The sequence below is a fragment of the Rhamphochromis sp. 'chilingali' genome (assembly GCF_963969265.1).
Source record: "Rhamphochromis sp. 'chilingali' genome assembly, chromosome: 15".
Classification (NCBI taxonomy): Eukaryota; Metazoa; Chordata; class Actinopteri; order Cichliformes; family Cichlidae; genus Rhamphochromis; species Rhamphochromis sp. 'chilingali'.
Window position 1 is genome coordinate 15,018,514 of NC_137942.1, and position 22,456 is coordinate 15,040,969.

At 41.4% G+C, this 22,456-nt stretch overlaps 1 protein-coding gene across 1 annotated transcript in view; it reads left to right on the forward strand.

Annotated features, from left to right (window-relative positions):
* The window catches only part of prkar1b (protein kinase, cAMP-dependent, regulatory, type I, beta), a 65,010-nt gene extending 57,399 nt beyond the window's left edge, over window positions 1-7,611 (forward strand). The window contains exons 10-11 of the mRNA XM_080905540.1: window positions 5,416-5,497; window positions 6,859-7,611. Coding sequence (XP_080761666.1) covers window positions 5,416-5,497; window positions 6,859-7,031 — 255 coding nt within the window. The 3' untranslated portion in view covers window positions 7,032-7,611. The remainder of the gene's footprint in view (window positions 1-5,415; window positions 5,498-6,858) is intronic.
* Window positions 7,612-22,456: the final 14,845 nt, after the last annotated feature.

Genomic DNA, 22,456 nt, shown 5'->3' on the forward strand with positions numbered 1-22,456 from the left:
CTCTTTTTTCTGTCTCCTTTCACTGTCTTTTGTTGTTTTGTGTGGTTTTGGTAGATGAAGCCAAAGACAAACCCCACAATCACAAATTACATGCTCCTGATGGGGAAGATTAACTAAAAGGAGGTATGGAGACATCACTTTCTCTTCCTTCTGGGTGAAATGGGGCCCTAATGAAAAGTGACATGTTTACATTTTTTTTTCTCACACTGTACAAACAAGCCTTTACAAGCTCCGGGGGCCACAGAGACTCAGCCTCACCTTCCCTTACGTCAACCCTCTCTGCCTTTTCCACCGTTTGCTCTCTTCTTAAGGGCTCTACTCACCTAATGTGCAGACTCTTATTTTCTCCATGCCATTCAGTCAAGCCTTTGAGAAAAAGGGCCAGTTAAAGATTAAGATGCATTATGTGTTGCCACTTAACTATAAACAGATGTGGGAAAAGTTACAGTTTGTCAAGTCAAAATCAGTGTTTTCAGTCTTTAACAAGTCGTTTGCACCTTTTACACTGTGATATTTCAAGATTTCACAGTATGCTACTGCTAAGTATTAACTAGAAATAACATGTGCGTGTGTTTTTTTTTGGTTTTTTTTTGTTTTTTTTTTAAATGCCAAATAATTAGTAGCATAACTTGCGCTTTCCCAGGCAGTAATGCAAAACTGTAACAGCAAACAAGGCTACCCGAAAAGCTATTCAGTGCACTCCTGAATCAATGCAATCTAATCAATTCATAAGATTTATCTTTACATGAGATAACTGGAATTGTAAGGTTGACATGTTGAATAATCTCATTTTTATTATTGGTGTTTAATTTTTATCTAGAAGGTCACTCAGAGTACATCCTCTGGAAAAGCCAGTGTCCATCTTTTAAATTCTTAATGAAAGCGATGCAGATGTTCACCCAAGCACCACTCCACCACCTTTCATGAAATTAGTTTTTGAATAACAAACAGATGAACAGCTCTGATCATATACCAATCACATACCTTTGTAAAAGGAATTATTATGTCACTTTATGCCAAAAAGATGACGTCCAGCTGAGGTTACGAATGTCAGAAGTCTAGCTGAAGTCTTCCACAGCCTACTGAAGCCAGATGTCTCTGCTGCTTCCCACCTTTTTAAAACTGGGTGATGACTCTTGAAGAACGTATCATCCTCTCCGCTGATGTGTTCTTCCAGTCATCTTCCAGTCATCAGTGTAAATGGACGTCTCCCATTTGTTCTTTGACCACACACAGAACGAATCATTTCTCAGGAGTTTACAGGTTCCCTGTGTGTCCCACAGATGGTATATCCTCTGTGGATTGTCTGCAGAATATCTCCCGGTACTCGCGTGTAACCTGCTTGTTTTTTGCTGAAATGCAATTTAGCTAATGGAGATTAATATTGCTTTTATAGAATGAAGATCAGTGCGGTTGATCTGAGTGAAAACAAACAGGTAAAGATTAACGGGCCTCATTAGATTTGAACCATTTTGAGTCATTTTATGTTCAAATAAGAGCCCCTCAGGCTGTTAGATGCAAATCTTGTGAGAAACACTGTTGTCCTACCGTATGTTGAGCAAGTGATCTATGCGTGTGTGCTGGCGTTTGAATGAGAAGGTGCAGACTCTGCTGATGCTGGGTGGTCTCGTGAACAGACAGACTCGGGATATCACCTTTCTCCATTTCTGGCTGCGCCTCTCTTTCTGCGAGCATGTTCAAATTGTTGTCATTTCTTTCATGCAAGATGCTACATTTTAACTTGTCACTACAAGCTGGTGCACTTTCTATGTGGCATGTTTGTTTAAAGTGTGTATACACAGAAATGGATGCAACTGTGACCGGTCCTTAAAATACGTCCAAAAATCATCTGATACTTCTTATTTAAGTTGAGGGCTGAAAGTGGCTCACACGAATCCTTTCTTTGTCTCTCTACTACTTGTTTGTATTCATGTTCATTCATTCATATTCTCTGTTAGTGTTTCTCGCTCTGGCTGACCTCGTCTGCTGTCTTTTGTTGTTACCGGTCTCAGTCTCCCTGAGGCGGGGAGGGGAGGCTCTCTGATGTTTATAAAACAAAATATCTGTGGAGCAGAGCGCTACCCTTGGGGTGGTACAGTGTGAGATGGTTATCGGGACCACACTGGATGAGGCCTGTTCACCAGTGAACTACTGTACTGGCAGCGCTGCACTGTCTCACACACTTTGTTTGGACATGAATAGAAAGAAGAGGTTGTAAACACTCGCGTCTGTGCCTCGTCCACCTCATTCTCTCTCCATTCACATCTTGCGGTTTTGGGCTCTCAAACCACAACACTCGAAATTTGCGAGCGAATTTGCAGAGACGGAAGTTTCAACAAAACGTGACAAAAAGTGCAGTGGAAACAAGACTAACAATGGAGATACAAGCGACCTATTAGTCACTCTACTTACGCTCCATTGGAGAGAAGAAAAATATCAAAAAGATGAAAACATCAGATATCTGTGGGCTGAAACACTAGCAGTTTATCTTAATACTCTTATCTCTGTAATGGCAGTAGTGGTCGCTGTTTTTTGTAAAATGGTTAATGGTTAGATGAAAACCGATGGGGGGTTAAGACGGGAAAAGTGTTCATTATATTTTTGGAAACATTTTTATACCTTGCATGAAATTAGGCAGAGTATAACAACAGACATAAAAGAAATGTGATTATTTATGTAGCGCTTTTCTTGCAGTGTTACAAAGAGTTTAACAACTGAAAAGTTTTTTTTACAATATAAAAAGAACTGTGATCAGCATAAATGCAAATATGCAAAAATACATTTGCTAAAAGAGCCTTTTAAGATGTAAAAAGCCTGATAGAGCTAATTCTGCTAATGCAATTCTTTGTGTAGATGGTGTGGCTGTATACGCTGCAGTCTACAAACCCTCGTCATCTTTATACATGTGCACAATGTGGCTTAAATGTCACAGAGGTTAATGTGCCATGAAAGCCAGCTTGGTCACATAGCAGCATTTTAGTCAACCACAAAGGCAAACTGTGAAGTACCAGCTTTTCCTATGCTGCATGCCCATGAGGAGATGAGCCGCAGCCTGCCACAGCATTAGGATTCAGAGCGGCAGACAGAAATACTTACCTCCACGCAGTGGCTACTCTTTTATTTATCAATATGTCTAATCAGATAAATTTGATTTAGCAGTCAAGCGATTATAATTAAGTAAGTAAGCATAAGCACTTTCCAGTAGCTTACCATTTGAACTTGATCGAATCAAATTCTTTACTTCAAAGTTCAGTTAAAGTGCACGACTACAACAGGAAAGAAAATATATCATTAAGAGCTTTAACTGTTAAGACATTTGCCCATAGCGACGTACAAGTTCAGACCAGGATCTGCTTTTGCTGTTTATTTTGGACGGGACTTCCACAGTAAGCAGTAAATAACTTTGCACAGTAAGGAGTAAGGCCAAGTTTGATAGGGTCATCATCAAAGGCTGCTCCTATAATACTTCTCATTTTTTTGAAGCAAGCCTGACGGAAAACAAATATCTTTTAATTTTGGCAGAAATAAGCTTGTTTCCAAAAAACTGAGTGCACTAAAAGCAAAAATGTTATAAAACCTCAGTGTTTGAATGAAAAAAACAAGGGTCTCAGATCAGTTGTAGGTTTTCTTTTTGAGAATATCTGACACCCAAAATGTATTTTTTTTTTAGTTTAGCAGCCAGCGATATAAAGTAGGCAGCACATGTCAAATAATTAATAATTTTAGTAGAGGAGCGTAAAGTACCACCAGTCTTGCTTTTGATCCAACAAGTTCTCATCCTACACTGTTGTTAATCAGATGTGGGTGTCTCATAGACAAAGCGGCTTTGACACAACTACACTTTCTTAATCCCTGGAAATGAGAATGGACCGCTATACCACGTGGATCATAATCCTAATTTTTGGTGGCTACACAACTACTTAAAACATCACCTTCAGCCTCCGTGACCTACAATATCCCCGCTTTATTTTAATATGGTTAGAAGACCTGTCTCCAGAGATAAAACGACATCACGCCACGGTTTGGCCAGGTATTACTTGGAAGTGGCGCTCTCACGGTGTTCTCCACTTACTTGGACAGTACCCCTCCACTCCTCCACAGCTCATTTCTAGCACAAACCCACTAAATCGACACACACATCCCTTTCTCTGAAATACAGTATTACCTTTGTGTGGCCGCAATGAGTAGCTGGCAGTTTTGAGGTTCTCATTAAGGCTCATTATATTCATATTTAGCATTATTAGCCTAGTCGGCACAAGGAGGAGAGAGCAGAGAAGGATTAGAAACGGAGAGGGAGAGCGTTGGAACCGTCAGGTCTGTTATATGAAGCGATCCAAGACAAGCTGGGAAGTTTCTCTACTGATTTTCTTTTACCTACTACCAATTACAGCAGCTTGTGAGAGTACATGTGAAGGTCCAGAAAATAAATATCTCCCAATACATCTGCATGGCAAAAGGTGGCAGCTGCACTTTAATGTGAATATACGTCATCAGGCGCAGCTTTGAACACGCGTGTTCTGGTTTATGCGTTAAGATAAATATTCAAACATATGCTCACTCACACACACAATTTTGTCAACAGCTGCAAGATGTGACAGCATAAACTGTTATCATCTGTTGGGCAAAGTGAATGGAAATCAAATTTCCTCCCTTATACTTTTTAGATGACTCACAAACACTCAGCCAGCCGTTGGTGGTCAGTCTCTCCAGCAGCTATCAGCTGTATATATGAAAATTGACATTTTCCGAATGTGAGAGTGAGCATTTGAGTCTTCTTCTATCTTCTTATTTAACATTGCGTGGTTGTGTGCACTTGCAGATCTAAAGCAGACCATTAGCAACATGCTATTTGAGCTTTTTTGTGTGTGTACACAAAAGCGCTTCGGTTTTCCGAGGTCATTTAAGGACTGTGTTTTGGAGAACTCTCACTCTTGGACAACGCAGTTGTTTCCATTTAATAGCTGAATGCTGATAAAGGGGATTATGTGATGGAGGAGGAATCAGTTCAGCCTCTAAAAGGCTTAGATGTTTGTATTTATTACACTCTGGAGGAAATAATGCAGAACCAATCAGTTTTTGTATCGCATGCAATTTTGGGATACATGAGAGTGTGTTTCTTCTTCTTCTTCTTTTTTTTTTGTTTTGTTTTGTTTCTGCTGTCCAACACAACAGATGTCCATCCCACAGCAAAGTGGACTAAATCCTGTGCACCTGTGTTCTTATGAAGCAAAGGAATTTCTCTTCGGCTTAATCCTCCTGATGATTTTCAGTTCCTCGTTAAATAGCCCCCTCCAGACCCCTCCTCCTCCTCCCCTTCTTCCATCATCTTTCCCTTCTTCACACACTATCCTTCCTCTCCCTCTCTACCTTTTTTCCTACAGCTTTAAACTTTTTTCCTTTTCTTTTCTGTGTTAGGGAATCGCCTCTGTTCTCCAGCGCAGGTCTGACATTGAGGAGTACGTGGAGGTGGGACGCCTTGGACCTTCTGATTATTTTGGTAAGTGTGTCCCTGCTGCTTCTCTGCACCACATAAGTTTGTGAGACTAAACTTGGTTTATTTTACACCTTTTAATAAATATCTTAAATACAAATTTTGCTAGTAGAAGTCAATAAAGATCAATGAAGACAGTACACAGTGATCTAGAAGATCAAACACAAGTCACATTGCTTACTGCTTTTTTTATAGTGTTCCAATTAATTTTAAGCAGTTATGTCACAAACTGGTTTTTAAAGATATGGTAAATAAACACGTTATGAGAAGATGAATCATTCTGAACCAGACTTATTATAGTTTTAATTAGTCTTTATTTTTTTGCTTTTAATTCAGTTTCAGTTAGTTTCCAGAGTGAAAATCCTCGTGTCGGTTTCGTTTTTACCCCTCAGCTGTAAAAGGCTGATGGGCTGTTGTCGTCACCCTGCATGGCATGCAGCGTGGAAACCCACGTTTCTGAATGCGATAACTCGAGAACGAGGCAACATAGGAGCTTCAAATTGATACTGAGTGACCTAAAGGTCAGAAGTCAAGGTCACTGAAAATCTTGTGGATAAGATAAGATAAGGAAGTTGTCTAGGATTATTAAATTAATACCATAGGTGTGTCTACTAGAAAGCTGAGGGGTAGGTATTTTTATCGTTTTAAAATATTTAATTTTAGTTTAGTTTTTATTAGTTCAGTCTTAGTTTTAGTCTCTATTAATTATTATTGAATTGAGGGCATATGTCAGAGGCAAAATTTAGGAAAACTACAGTACAGTTATTACATTAAAAACAGAACCTTTGAAAGCAGTTGACTCACAGTCTTGTAGTCAAGTTTTGATCAGATTTTACTAAACTAACAAACAGGATCTTTCCTCTATATTTCTGTTTTGTTTTAGTTTGTTTTCCAAGTTTATAAATTCATTTCAGTTTTTTTTTAGTTTAGTTTACCTTAATAATCTTGTTCTGAAATATAAATTGTAAAAAGTCTTATTAGCAGTTGCTTTTTACTAAAACACAATACTCGCAAAAATGGCAAATATAAGTATTTTAAAGGGTCAGCTTGACTAAACAGGGTAAAATAGTGTACGAGCACAATCCCCAAATAGTGCTGTTAGGTGTGGTTTGTTTTACTGGTGATTTACAAAATATGCTGGTTTTTAAAATCATGTTTCAATATCAGGTGCAAAAATTAAGACATGCCTTTTTTGGGTTTAAAGATCATCGCAGTTAGTTGTAAATCTCTATGTTTAACTAACTTTCTTTTAATTTGTCACTTAACTGCACTGATTTAGGGCCTTTTGCCCCATTTCTCATACTGTTTGTATTTAATGTTTGAGGTCAAAATTTGGGGCGACGTGCTGATTATTCTCTCTCATCCAGGTGAAATTGCCCTGCTGCTGAACCGTCCCAGGGCCGCCACCGTAGTCGCCCGGGGTCCCCTCAAGTGTGTGAAGCTGGATCGGCCACGCTTTGAGCGCGTGCTGGGTCCTTGCTCCGAAATCCTCAAGAGGAACATCCAGAGATACAACAGCTTTATCTCTCTCACTGTGTGACATGTGCCCCCTCCACCATCTGGGCCCCACCAGCAGGGGTGTGCAACATCAGCATCAGAGTTTTGGTCAGTGGGTGGGAAAGGGGTGAGGATGCAGGGTGAAGGATATGGGTTTTACATGCCCAGATTTGGGGCGCTCATTTCCTGCCTTTTTCCATTTTGCGCGTTTCTCTCTTTTGACCTTGTGCACTTTGACTTGATTCTGTGCTGTCACGTAGCTTTATGTCAAAAACAACATGCAGGGGTGTTTTAAAAAAAGAAAAACAGAGGGCAGAGATTATTTATCTTGTTTCATATTGTAAATGAATCATGCATACAGTGTGTCGGCTGTATACGATGCATGCTTCAAGACTGACAGAGAATGGCGTTTGCACTTTCATTCGTTAACAGGAGGGTACGGATAATTTCAGGAAATAAGAAGGAAGTAAAGTCATGTTTACGTACGGCGGGGGAGGAAGACGGACCAGATTTGGTTGCACGCTGGCTGAGGTTTGCCTTTTTTATTTCTGGAGGTCGTGTTTCCATTTCTACACTGAATCAGAAATGCACTGCACAGATCTCTGTTCCCTAAAATGTAGCTGTTAAAGAAGATTAAATTACTTGCTGTTGTATTCATTTTCAACGCTTCTTGAGCTTTTACCTTTTATTGAGTTTGGAGGCTGTTCGAGGCCTAATTGAGTTAAATTCTAACTTTGTTGGTATTCTGTATATTTCTTTTATCGAAACACCAAAACAAACACTTACTTTATTGTGCTGAAAGTATTGTGTGTGTATCAAACGCATGTAAAGCCTTAGTCATCCAAAGCACACAAAACACAGGAAAATAACATTTCAAGGCACACCTGTATTCATATCTGTGCAAAACTACCTCTGTGTCACCTGATGAGTTGTCGGATCTTTTGATTATTGGCGGTTGAAGGAACTTTTGGAAGCACATTTGCTCTGGAGCTCTCATTCTGCATAAGAGTAATAAGAGACCAGTCCACTAGCTTATCACTGTCCTCCACTGGTTTATTCGACACCTCTACGCAGTCCAAACGGTCTTCCTGCATCTGGAAAACTCAACATCTGAAAAAGTGCATGAACAAAATGGGAAAATGAGTGCTTACAAAGTTCATTTAACAATTCATTCAAACAAGGTATGATTGTCACAAAATCACAAAGCACACCCAGACTTACCTCATGGCACAGCATCCATGGATGAGTGAACAAATATATTTAGACCATAGTTTGTTTAGGAACAGCTCCGTGCACTATTGATGGCACTTACTTTCACTGTGTTTCTGGAAAAATTTGCTCACAACATTTTTTCACTTAGCCTTTTCATCATATCGAAATTTTGCGTTATTAAATGTTGGTTTTAGAAGTTGCATTTCCAGTGCCAGCGTGGTTCCTGGGAACAGATGATTTATTGCTTTATCCCTTCAAATCCTCGTTTTCCTTAGTTTGTTCATCTTGCTCAAAGGCTGAAGTGTCTTATTATCCACGTGTCGTCATGTCATTACTTTGTCACATACAAGCATCAAACCTACTACAGTGGTTTTTATGAGGAAAGTTTCGTCAGTTCAGCAGTGCAGCTCAGTGATGTCCTTTAGTTTTTCAGTGATAATGGAGCTCGGTGGCACAGAGGAATTAACCGAAGCTTTTGATACACAAACAATACTTGTTAGTGAGTCAATTGTCGCCAATAAAATAAGAAAAATGTAGGAAATCACCAAAGTTTATCCCCTAAGATTTTACAATGTATGTTGTGTCAAAATAACTGACAAGTTGCTTTTTTCCCACCTTGATATTCTCAAAGCAGACAAACACAGTTATAAACACACTAACATGAAACACACACCCACACTGTATATACGTGCACTGTCTCAGGACTAAATACATTTTCGACACACACACACGTTTTACCTGATGCTTTTTTTTTTAAGCTGATTTTGTTCGTTGTTTGCTAGATGAAAACTTTTGCACCACTTTTAGAGTTTGTACCATACAGCAGCTTGATTTAGGTGTTTTTAAGACATCAGTTCTGTGTTCTGACTGAAAAAAGTTACGATATATGAATATATACAAACTTGTGTTGCTTTCCTTTGATCTGCTGTAATCTGTCAAAGTTGCACAACTGACCCAACAACTGATGTTGTAAAAAAAACAAAAAACTTTCTGTATTCTCTCTCTCTGTATCTTTTTCTTTGAAACCATCTTGAACAAATAAAGAAAAGCTTCTGAAATCTCTCTGATTTGACTCATTCTTTTCTTCCTTTCTGTTTTTTTCCGCCTCTATATTTTCGTCCTTTTATCCCAGATCTTAGTTCTCTTTCTTTTTATCTATACCTCCTCTAAATGTTCCATCTTTGTTAATCTTCCTTTTTCTTTCCCAAAGCTACTAACTGTCACCCTCAATCACACTTTTCATATTTATTCCTGCAGGTACCTAATCTCCTTTTTGGCCTCCCTCTGCTCCATCTGGCTCCCTCCGCTTGTCTCTGCTCTCCATCCTTCTCACATTAAGCCAAGTGTCAGTCATCCGTCAGGCCGGCCTGTCAAACCTCAGAGCTCCTCCCAGCCAGTTTACATCTTAGTGGACTTAAAGCCTCCGCAGCTTTGACACATTCCTCTTCATCTTAATGCCCACTAAATCAACTAAGGAATGTGCCCCCGACTCACTGACATCGAGTTTAATAGCCGCCCCCTCCCCACTCATATACACACACTGACCCATACACCTTCTTCACTTTGACAATACACAGTAACGCACATGAACTTGAGGGAGGTCGGGGTTTGTACCTCCGCGAAGCACCCCTTTGCCTTCAGTCTTGATTGTAAGTGCAGCTCCTTGCGTGTAGTGCTCGACTTTTCGTTTTCTGACACTCATCCTCAGCGGCAGGTCTTCAGGTTGCTTTTAGACCAAACTCACTGTTGTGCAATTTGGATCCATTATTTTAACACTGCTGACTCTGTTTTTGGATGACAGGTTTAATACAAATGTTGTTTGGGCTTCCTAATAAGGATGGAGTTCAAACTAAACCTGCACTATAGCTCACAGTATAGATCTACAGTATAGATCAGTATAGATGCCTAAATTAAAGTCTATGTGTAATCGTACAGGTTAGACAAAATGTTATTTCCAAAAATTAAAAGCAAAAATTTCTAAACTTCATTTCTTTTAGCCATCATGCACTCTTTCAACTGAAAGCAGTTGGGGGTAAAAACAGGCGCTGAGCCTGCACGTCACCATTCATCTACATGACAAATGAGCAACAACATGTCAAACGCTTTAAAACTCTAAAATAAGCAAGTGAGTGGACCTTGAACGGGGTTTGTTCAGTCAAACATGCTCCAAGTTCATGTCTACCAAAGAAGCAGCGACATTAAAACTAGTTACACCAAAATGAGCAAAATAAAAGCTGTCAGCGTGGAGACTGTGTGTGTGTGTGTGTGTGTGTGTGTGTGGCCAGAGTTTTTGATTAAGCACGGCCATTAGCGGGCATTCTGGGTGGGCCAGTTAAGGGCAGAACCTGGCACCGTCACATGAGCAGCAAGATGAAACTTTGATAACGCTTCATTCTGCCAGGGGCAAAATAAGAAGGTGCTAACACGTACACACGCTCCTTTACTGACTTTTAATTTAGGTCGCTGTGTTTGGTTTTCCTTTATGCTTTTATTATGTCATAATCTATCATAAAACTCCAACTTTGTAACACTAACGATGACATTTCCACGAGCTAATCTGTTTTCACACTGGATCCGATAAGGGAAAAAACCCCATCTGTCCATTACCAGTCAGTCCACAACCTGCAATTAAAATTTCACTTTTTTTTTCTCTTTTGCACAGCGATCCTACAAAAATAGCTAAACGGTGAATCAGATTCATTCCCAGTATATGTCTGTTAAATCTTTTAATGTTTAAACACAGCAGATCACGTGATTATTTGGTTCAGTGAGTCTTTTGGTAACAGCTACTCTGTTTCCTTCACAGAAAGCTCGTCTCTAGTGATTCTGCTACTGCCAAGTTTTAAACCTGCCTCTCTTTTTCTAAGCACAACAAGAGGGAAATGGTCCATCAGACAAGGAAAGTATGACTGGATACATGACCCCAGTTGCACCATTACTTCTACTGCCTCCATCCATTTTTATCTGCACGGTGTAGCTCCAACTTACTTAAGTGATCTTCTTCTTTCCTATCACCCCAGCAGGTCCCTGAGGTCTTGTGACCAGGGGTTGCTGGTTGTCCCGCATACAAGGTTAAAAACAAAAGGTGACAGAGCGTTTGTATCAGTGGCTCCCAGACTCTGGAACTCACTCCCTTTGAGTTTGAGATCTGTGGACTCAGTCATGTCTTTTAAAAAGCAGTTAAAAACCTGTTTAAACTCGCTTTTGGTTGATTTTGTTTTGTATTAGACTTTAATGTCTGTTTTCTGCCTCTGTAAAGCACTTTGTGATTTTATCTTGAAAGGTGCTATATAAATAAAATTTTATTTATTTATTATTAATTTGCTACAAGATATAACTAGCTGCTCCTACCGTGCAGGTATGTTTGCAGAATCCTTAGCTGACCAGCAGTTGATGCTTAGTGAGTTGGGGAGGTTGGGTTACAGGAATCAGACAAGATGTGGAGAATAACCGTGGAGGTGGAGCAGATGGTGAACATGCAGGAGGTGGAAGTGGAAAGTAAAGAAATCCTGGGCCAGCTTCACTGACAGTTTGTAACAGGCTTTCTACTCACTCCTGATTAAAGTCCATTGAGATTTACTGACATAAATGTGAAAGAATTTATCCCACCATGGAAACATGCCGTCTCCTCATTACAGGATGACTTCTTAAGTGGATCCCTCCCCCAAATTCCAAGTTTTATTTAATGATTGCCAAAAATTTACAAGATAAGATGGCCTCTAGGCATTTGGTATGTGTGTGTGCATGTTTGGATGTTTATTTGCTGCATCCCATGCTCCCAGGAGAGCATGTTTTATTTGGTGGTGCATATTTAGATCTGGCACAGTGACTCTGGCCCCTGGGTATTTGACCGCAACAGCCCCTCTGCTCACAACGCCTCCCTGATTCTCTCTCTTTTGTTTCCTGGCTTGTTGCGCCGAGTTCCCATAGATGCCATCTCCTCTCCGCTCTATCCCCCTCATTGGGGAGATTCAGGCTAATTAAAATGCCTACCAACCTCCACTGATTTGTCTCTCCTCTACGATCTCCACATCCTGGTGGAAAAAAATAAATCAACCCCCAACCGCTGGCGCTAATGACCAGCGCCCTTTCATACACAGCTGTCTAGAAATATTGGGTGTGGCGACCTGTCTGCTCCGGGGCAGGGTTCAGCCTGGTTGAGCTGAAATTCTCAGTTCAGAGGCATCCCATCTCTGCCTAGTTCCCTCCCTTCTCCACCACTGCTTCTGCTGCTCTAATTCTCAGCGCTAATCATGGCTTTCTTAGGTCAAAGGTCACTGCCCAGGCCTGGTCACAGGTGACTGAGCAATAGTGAAGCTGATGGGATTGAAAGGATGAGAGGGGGGTAGAAGGAGAAAAGAGTTAAAAATTGGGTCAGGAGCTCATCACAAGGTCTGCTTAAGTTAAACAGCAGCAGTTGTTGTACACTGAGTGTGTTACCACAGCAAAACAAAATGTCCCTCAAACAATTTTGGACTCAATCTGTGTCGCATTGTGAGACGCAACAGCTGGGCCTATATTACACACAGTGAAGCTGTACTGATTACTCGTCTTTGTTCCGGTGTCAAAGGGTGGGCAGCTTTAGCTCAGAAGGTAGAGCGGCTACTCTGCCAATCACAAGGCTGGCGCTTCAAACCTTGAAAGGATGTGGTGACCAGGGGGCATATAAAGTAAATGACAAAGCAACTATAGGCAACGTACATGATCAGACCTTTTAGTGCTCCCTCTGCAGCAACAAGACTTTATGCAACTTCTCACAAAGTAATAATACTCCCCTACACCTTTAATCTTCCCATTTCTTAAGCCATACAGCCTCGGTCTCTCCTCAGTTTCCTTGCAACCTGTTCCTCTTCCTCCTTAACCCCTTCCACCTGAGATGAGAGTGGAAAGTGTGGGAGGAATCATGAGGAGTGAAGTGTCTGGGCAACGGCCATATTATTTTGTTATGGTCTACTGGGGTATTTAATGATCCCTGTCAGATAAACACAAAAGGGTTCATACCTACTTGTATGTAAACTAGAGTCTAGTCTAGTTTACTCTAGAAGACTAGAGTCGCGTAATTCCTCCAGGAAACCTCCTCTCTTCTCAAGATACATTTTAGCAACTGAGATATTATTTATCATGGTTCCACATATACTTATTACAGTGGGCCAAATTTCTTCCACAATGATGTAACACACTGATAAAGTCATTCACAAAGCAGTTACTTCAGCTTTTTGCTGCCTAAGGTACTTAAGGAAAGGCCTGAATCTTGGGCTGTACTTAAATTTTCAGAGGACTGCGCACAGTGCTGTGAAAACCTGTCACAGACAGGAAGGCACTGAACAGGTGAAACAACAATTCACAGAAAGAGAGACATAAGAAAAGCCTCCTTTAAAAAAACACACTCATTTTAACACATTTTTATACGTGTGTTAAAATGAGCAAATCAACCATCTCTGCTGTAAAAACTAACAGGTCTGAGTCAGGCATAATTGCCTGGAATTATTTACTTTCGAATTATGTTCGTCTTTTAATTTGACCCTCGGAGGAGACAAAAGAAAAGAAAAGAAGAAAAAGGAGAAAAACAAAATGAAGGAGGTGACGTGATACCATCTGTTTGTTTTTCTGTATTTCTTTCCCAAGCTTGTTATCGTTCCTCATTTCCTGCTGGACGACAAGTAAATAATTCACATGTATACATGTACCAACACTGAGACCAAGCCTCCCCAACTAGCCTCCGTTTTGGCCTCAATTTCAAAGCTATTCCCAGCCTATGAACCCTTCTGTGACTCGCCTCTGAAACGGCGTGTAGAGAAAACAAACAAAAGACTAAAATGTTCTCCCGACATTTTGCAAGGGAAGGACAAAAAAAGTAGGAGTCGGTAGCATTTTTCTGAGTGAGATATTCCCTCTTGCACATGACTCTGCAATCTCCTGCCCACATTGATCCCAACACAGCACAATCCCTCTCTTGACTTCATTGCTCAAGTCATTCCCTGAGGAGGCAGCTAAGCAATTGTCTCAAGTGTTCGCTTTTCTTTTTTTTGTGTGACTCCTACTCTCAGAGCAATCATTAGGGTTTTAAGTGCAGGTCATAAAAGTAGTCAGAGTTGCTTCTAATCACATTAGGAACATAGAGAAATGCATTGAGCAAAAAAAAGTCCCTGTTGAGCTGTTAGGGAAAGTGTATTAAAAGCCCACTCTTGTGTGTGCTACTACTGTAGACCTTTGAGACATTTGGATGATTAATGGTTTGCTCCACACTTAAAAGCATCTTGCAGACATTGGACCGTAGACTGTGTATCTACAATGTCTCAATTAAATGTGACATGCTCCCCATGAACAAACATGTGCCAGGGTTTAGTAAATGGGACTTTGCACAGCAGAAGGTCTTTGCAGGTGCGCAAAATCACAACGAATAGGCTGTCAAATCTCTTGATTGTCAGGCTGCCCTTAAACATCAACACCTCTCCAACTCCTCCTCGGGCGCTCTGTATCTCTTCATTTGTCCCAGCTGAAAAATGCCCCAGGCCCGAGGTAGCGCCTTGAGAGTGGAGGGCGACCCCCTAAAACCCTGCAGGACCCAGCTCAGGGGGTGACCCAGCTCTCTCTAAACCCTCGAGGAATTTGTGGATTTGAAGCTAGAGCTGTAACAAGAGACCACCACTCTCTCCTATCTGTAAGCCCATAATGGAGCCACTTCCTGTTGATAATCAGTTTGTTGTGATCTGACTGCCTCTGGATTTTGACACTTCATCTTGATTCCTGTAGTAAAGGAGGAAGAGGAGAGGCGTTATTATGGTTCTGGTCTGTCTACCATAATGACAGTGTGGGCTGTCATCAAAGGCTCGGGCACCAAAAAATGTTATCTTTCTAATTCGAGTTCTCCATCATACAACAACCTGCAAAATATGCATATATGCACACACTCAAACTTGGGCCACTGTATCAGTCTTTAGTATAGGCAGTAAGAATGCCAAGAAAGAAACGAAACATGGGTCCTGCTAGCTTATTTTTTCCATCACAATTCCTTTTTTGTTCCCAAGGTTGGTGTTGGATCGGGGCCGGTACTAGTTTTATGGCCTTGATTAATAACAACAACAATAAAAGAGCCAAAACCTGCTGTAATTATTTTTTAAAAGCAGCTACAATGCTGTTTGCAGAGCATCTAGCAGGGAGCTCTTTGGGGTAGGGGGCTTCCATTTAACTACTGTTAATCGTTACCACGATGCATGTGAAACAGCTTCACGGTATGGCTCATAAACTGGGTAGGGCTTCTCTCCTGGAGGTAAAGCGCTTTCATTGCTCAGTTAGGTGTGGTTGCCAGAAGAATTGCATGGTGTTGAGGAAAATCTCGGGCACACTCCAGACAACGGAGCTGCGGCCGATGAGCATCGTAAAGCAACCGGGAGCCATAACTGGCTTTAATCATCCTCTAATCCAGAGGATTCTTTTGGTGGATTTGTTTTTTCGGGTAACACTTTATGACACGGCCTGTGACTAAGGACGTAATTCCCCTTGTAATGAAATGGAATTTCAGTGCATTTTATTTAAAATTACTGTAATTATATTTATTTACAAATGCTTAAAGGTGGGTACGCTGGAATGAGGGCGTATGAAGTCAGGTTTTAACAGGAAACAAAGAAATAAGAGTTAAGTACAGAGTAAATACATTTAAGCACAGTAAATTTAAAGAACAGTGAGAACAGTTCTGTCTTTGTAACTTACAAGAAAAAATAAATACCATCAAAGTCTGCAGGCCTATGTGACATTAAAATGAGGGCGCCAAGTCTAACTTATTTTTTTAACAGTTCACAATCGCTGTTCAAACAAAACTAAAAAGTGGAGGGAAAAGGAAAAGCGATCCGTTGTGCACATCAACATATTGAATATTACACAAAGATGTGTAAAGGTAAGATTAATCCACTCAATAATATAAGTGCCCTCAAAAGTACAGTATATTAACAATGTGAGGTGAGGAAATGTATTTTTTCTATAAAATTACCATGAAATTAAACACTGGTTAAATTTCCTTGTGATGTACTTAAATGTACTGACAGTATTAAAGTAAAATTATGAGGTCACGTAGGCCTGCAAATTTTGATTGTGTTCGATATTTTGTGTAAGTTGCAGAGGAAGAACAGTCCTTACTGTTCAGTAAATCTGCAGTAATTAAATTTACTTTAAAATAATTTACAGTGTAATTTTTTCTTTGTTTCCTGTAAATTCCAGTGTATTTATCTTTAAGTCTTTGTAGATAATTAATAAAATTGAGAAAATTCCATTTAATCACTGGCGAATTGCACCCTTAGTCGTGGGGCGTATTACAAACTTTTACCATTTTCTTTCCTTCAAACCCATCCACTCCTTCTCTGTCCCCTTACACCCGCTCTCCTATTTCCATCCAAGTCTTCAGCTCTGTCACAGATGTCTAGTGTCACTTGAGTCAAGCAGACAAATCTCACCTTAATCCCATATATCACCACCATCATCACAACCACCACTAGAGCCCCCTCATCTCACGGTCCCTACAGCGTGACTGCCCATGGCTACGGAAAGACACTGAGAAGGAAGGGTAAAGTGAAAGCCCCCACTGACATGCCAATTGGAGTAATTATGAGCTTATAGTCTCCTAATGCATCTCTGAGGACAGCTTTGTGCAGCCCCTCTGAGAGCTGAGCTAGTCTGTCATGTAGTGATGTAAAGATGACTTGTCCTTTTGCTTGTGATCGAGCCATTTAACCTTTAACATGGTTTTTATTAGTTTTTTAGATAAGGCTCATCTATGAAGATATCAGTTTCTTTATATTTGTTTTGATGACTTCTCTCTGCAACTTAAAGCCGTGTTTTTCTGCTCACTACTGGTGCATAATCCCATCTATTCTAGTGTTTATTATGAGTATGTCATTGTATATGTTTCATTCTTTAATGCTGTTATTCCAGAGCCAGAGTCATGAAAGGCAATATTGGTCCACTCTTTTCCCATTGGCACCGACAGAAAGCTAACACTTCTGCTACTATAATGTCGCACAGACCTCCAGTTTTCCTACATCCCCCCCTTGGGACCCCAGGGAGACAGGGCAGGTCTGTCTTTTGCTGTCCTTTCCACATCGCCTCGTCCTGCCTTTAATGCCCCCCACTCCGTGGCAGGACCTTGATGGTGTGTGTGTTAGTCATGTCCTCCTCTCTAGACTCCAAATTTGCACATGTGGCCACAGTGGGAGATCCCAGATTTTTGGGGGGAGCTGAAGTCAAAAGAGGGGAGGGGGATTGGGTCAGACCACCACAGCGTCGGGGAGACCCCTATCTTCCTCCTCGCCAGTTCCCACCGCTCCCACCACGGCACACACATGTTGAAAAGGTCAGGTCTTGATAGACAACAGAGCACCGGCAATTACAGTGCTATTTCTTAGTAGCTGGAAGTCCCCTGCTTTCAGTGTGTGTGTGTGTGTGTGTGTGTGTGTGTGTGTGTGTGTGTGTGTGTGTGCGTGCAGAAAGAGTGTTTTTTTTCTCTCATTCGTAGAGCATAAAGAGGTAGTGTTTAAGGGGAAAATGAGCTAGGACAGGGGGAACGGAGGAACTGCATGTAGGAACTTGTGCACGGATTGCTTCATGTCTCCTCTGTCTGTCCATTTGAGGAAATCAGTGAATGCACTGCAGGTGCTCCCAAGTACACCATCGACTGTATGAGAGAATTCTCATACCTGAGTGCTTTTGCTTCTAAATGGGATTTCCTTTCTTCACATCTGGAGCTGTGGTTTTCTGTCTGAGACTTCCCTCTGCACTGCTGTGGTCAGGAGTCCATCTCTGACCACAGTAGTGCAGGGTTAAACCCTTCGTGTGGATGCTGAGTCTGCAAGCAATCTGCAAACACACACACACACACACACACACACACACACACACACACACACACACACACACACACACACACACACACACACACACACACACACACACACACACACACACCTTCTTCCAATGTGTTCCCAGTCTTTTCTCTCTTCTGTGCCATTTCTCTTTCACACCGACCACCTATTTCTAGCTCTCTGATGATTACTTTCATCAAGAAGTACAGAATACAAAAAAACAGAGAGACTTATGAGAAGAGCAGACCTCAGTTTGACAGATCTGGAGATCACACAGAAAGGATGCCGCGGCCTCTTAAGAACTGAAGTGTGCTGCTGTAATGTATAATGTGTTCCAGCTGGAAGTTTGCCTCGCATACCTTGTACCACCGGATTTCTGCGTTTATGTGTGCATATGCCATTTTTTTTTAAACCCAGAGAGTGTCAGTTTGCTTAACGTTGTGGCTTATGAAACAGCCCTGCCATCTGAAAAGGCTACACACCTACAGAGGTTTAAAGGAAATGGGCTCCTGAGGGGTGCTGGGGGTGCTCTATGTTAGAGAGATGAAGTCCTGTAAATCGTTGCCAGTAATCATCCATATAAAAGAACAGCTGCGTCTGGGACCAGTTTTAAGTATGGCTGCCATACCGTGCCTCCCTCCGCTGTTTAATATTCAGTTGAACAAGCAGCAAGTGTACATGTGTGCGTGCACGCTCTGTGCCACTGCTTGCTTATGTGCGCAGAGGTTGCCCTGGATATGCACTCTGCTCTGGATAATTTCCAAGCCCAATCTATATTGCTACCAGGCTCTGGAATGCACCTTTGCTCCTGGGAAATTTCACCTGAATTGCTTGGCCCGTGTGAGCGTACGTCTACATGAGTAACCTAACCATAAATGTTACTGCTTCTTCTAATAGGTGTATTACAAGAGTGTGTGTCAAATAACACACAGCTCCGCACTAAAAACATCAAGACTCAACCCGCTAATGGCATCAACTTTGTCATCATGGACTCTGATGAGCTGGTTTGGGCTTTAGTTTGCAGAGCCTAATTTTACCTTGTGGAAGAGGGAGGAGATCTGTCTGTAGTTTGCAAAGGGCCTGCTCCTTGTGTCCGTGACTCATGCGTGCTCATGATATGGCTGGGCGGTGCTGGGGTGGGGGGTGGGGGGAGACATTGGGATCTATGTTTGTTTCTCTGTTGCAAGGCAATCCACTTTGGTCTTTGACGTTATGAGGTGTTATAGAACGGGGATGCCGGTGGACTGTCACGAATGTGCCGCTATCAGTGTGCAAAGTTTCTATTGTCTTGCTCTCTCTTTTTATGGTTCTGCACCAAAGTGTGAGATTCTTTGTTTTGTTGATAATGAGCATGCAACACTTTTGCTGCTGTAACACGTGACACTTGTACTTTAAGCAAATCTGATTTATACCATTCTAATGAAAGGATATTATTATAAAGACCTGCAGTTCTGACCTCATGGGGTCTCCTGTATTATCCTGAATTATAACCATTTGTCTAAGTGTTAGTGGAGTGTGAAAGATGGAAATGTGACAGTGATTGAAATGCATCTAGACTCCAGTGCAGTATTTTTGTTAAGAAAACCAAATCAAATAGGAACGCTCTATATTAAAATTAGAAAACAGCCGTTTTCTCAAGGTGCTTTATATTGAAAGGTAGAAACCCTGCAACATACACAGAAATCCCCAACAACCAGGAGATCCCACTTTGAGCAAGCACTTGACAGCGGAAAGGAAAAACACTTTTTTAACAGGAAGAAAACTCTGTCGGAACCAGGCTCAGGGAGGGGCAGACATCTGCCACAATCGGTTGGGGGCTGGATTCAGGAGACAGGATAAAAGACGCTAGAGAAACGAGCCAGAGGTTAATAATGATGCAGAGTGGTGAATAAAGACAGTGAGTGAAAAAGGTGAGTGAAGAAGAAACACTCCATGTGAAGCCCCCAGCAGCCTTTGCCTAATTCAGCATAACTAAGGGAGGATTCAGGGTCACCTGATCCAGCCCCAACTATAAGCTTTGTCAAAAAGGAACGTTTTAAGCCTAATCTTAAAAGCAGTCTGTCTCCAAAATCCAATCTGGGAGCTGGTTCCACAGAAGAGAGGCCTAAAAGCTGAAGATCGGCGTCCCATCCTATTTTTAAATATCCCAGGAACCACAATTAAACCAGCAGTCTGAGAGCAAAGAGCCCTGTTGAGGTGATATGGTACTATGAAGATTTTAAGATAACATGGGGGCTGATTATTCAAGACCACCTGCCTAATATTTTGCATGTGGGCCTGTGTTGCTAAAATAGCTGACTCAGGTGTCTGTTGAAAGGGAAGATCCCACCGTTTCTCAGTTTTGGGGGCCATCTGAAGAGTTTGGAAGCCTGCTCTATGCCTGGATGACTTTTTTGTGTTCCTTGAGCTGTTCATAATTTTTAAGATATGATGGTGTGCATAATGTTGCTGGGGGGGGGGGGGGGGGGGGGGTGTGCCATTGGCAATGTCTACACCCACATCCACACGAATGTCCAGCAGAATGAGCAGTAATATTGTTTTTTATAATACGGTTAAAATGCTAAATTTAAATAAATATCATACAGGATTTGCAGATTTTTGACTTTTTTAAGTGATTTTAATAGATTTTTTTCTAATTACACTCAGCTCATGTTTAGAAAAATCCTGTCACAGCTTGAAAGATAATGATAAAATAATAAGCTCAGGCATTCACAAATGATCACCTCTAGCCTTTACGTAAATGAGTTAAACAGACAGTTCATCCAGACGGAGCCACACTTCAATTCCCCAAAGGCCTCACAGCTCATATCTACCGCATTCCCAGTAAAAGTCTCTCCTTTTTCCTATGTGTCTCTCACTGGGAACTATGTGTGGCCCAGAGGCAAAACGGGAGTCATCACCTCACTCAGAGAATCCTCTCCGCAGAGTCTTTATGGCTCAATTTACTGTGCAACAGCATCCATAAAATGATTTAATGGGGTTAATGTTGTTAGGTACACATGCCTCAGTTGCCAGTAAACATGATGTCTAAATAGCTCATGCAGGAGGGGCAGGAATGAGAGAATATTTTCAGATCTTGTTGTTTTGATATTGTTTTTTCCCCTAAAGCATGAAGACTTTGCTCCCTCTGTCTGCTTAGTTCTGCTTGAGTTTTACCCTGATCCATCTTTCACCACTTGTACCATCCTCTCCATCTGCTTCCTACATCTGTGGGACAAAACTCCAGATTTTGGTTCTCCGTATTAATCTTGCTCAACTCACCATAAACCGTCTCCAAAACACAAAATAAACACAGCAGTGCTTCATTCTCACTTTCTACTCACCTGTTCTGATAGACGGACAACTATTCCCTTGTACTTTGTGTCCTGTTATCTCACACCTGACTCTTGCTTTCCCATAAGGAAGCCAAATGTAGACTTAAAAAAACCAAACATGTATGAGTCACATGAGTCATTAAAGTCAAAAATATGAGTGAGAGTATCTATCGGTGCTGGGAGGCTGGCGTGTGATGTAATCATGACCACACAGGAGTCAGGATGAACCCGGCTGTCACCGGCTGGTCTTAGTCACGTTGCCATTGAATCATAAAGTTTAATTCTCTTGTGGCACCACCAGATGAGAAATGAATGATTAATGCAGTTTGAGCGAGATGTCACGTAAACTGCTTTAGCAGAGGGACTTTTCTTTTAAAAATATTTGATTCGTTTAATAGCACCCGTGCCATCTTAACACGAGCTTCATAGGCCTATTAAAATTGTTTCATTAATTACTCCACCATCTGCTGCGGCGCTTTCTCTGTGCAACGTTTCCAGCCAACGTGCCCTCTGGCTCGCCTCGCGCTGTATTGATCCAGTTAAATGGACAAGGTGGTCGGCAGACATGGTCGGCTGACCTATGCCTCCCCGCTGATTCTCACCTCTGGGTGATAATGTGTGTGCAAGCAGTCTGTCTGCGTCTCTGCTCCTGCAGGTATGTCTCCTTTATCAGGCCCTTGGGGCTTTTCTCCCAGACCTCCCAGCAAAGCAAAATGAAGCCCAGCACTGGTGCACTGGTTCCAGCTTCTTCTCAACAAGTTAGGACCAGCCTATTGTGAGCCTTTGCTTTAAGTAGAAGCTTCCTGTGTCCTCAAATCTTACAAATACAGAAAAAAAAACTACATGGAAATTGGTTGCGCTGGCTCACAGAACAGCGGATGTGGTGTGCACATCTAAACACAAAATCCAGAAGGCTCTTCCAAAAGGTTTATGGTGTCAGCGATGATGTGCTATATTTAGCAGCTGGAGTGGATGGATGATTTTTTACCCATATATTCAAATGCAAACAAATAAATACAATTAAAGTCCAAACCAAAATAAATTAAGTAAGCATCAACTCACATTACTAATGCAACCACCATCTTAGTATT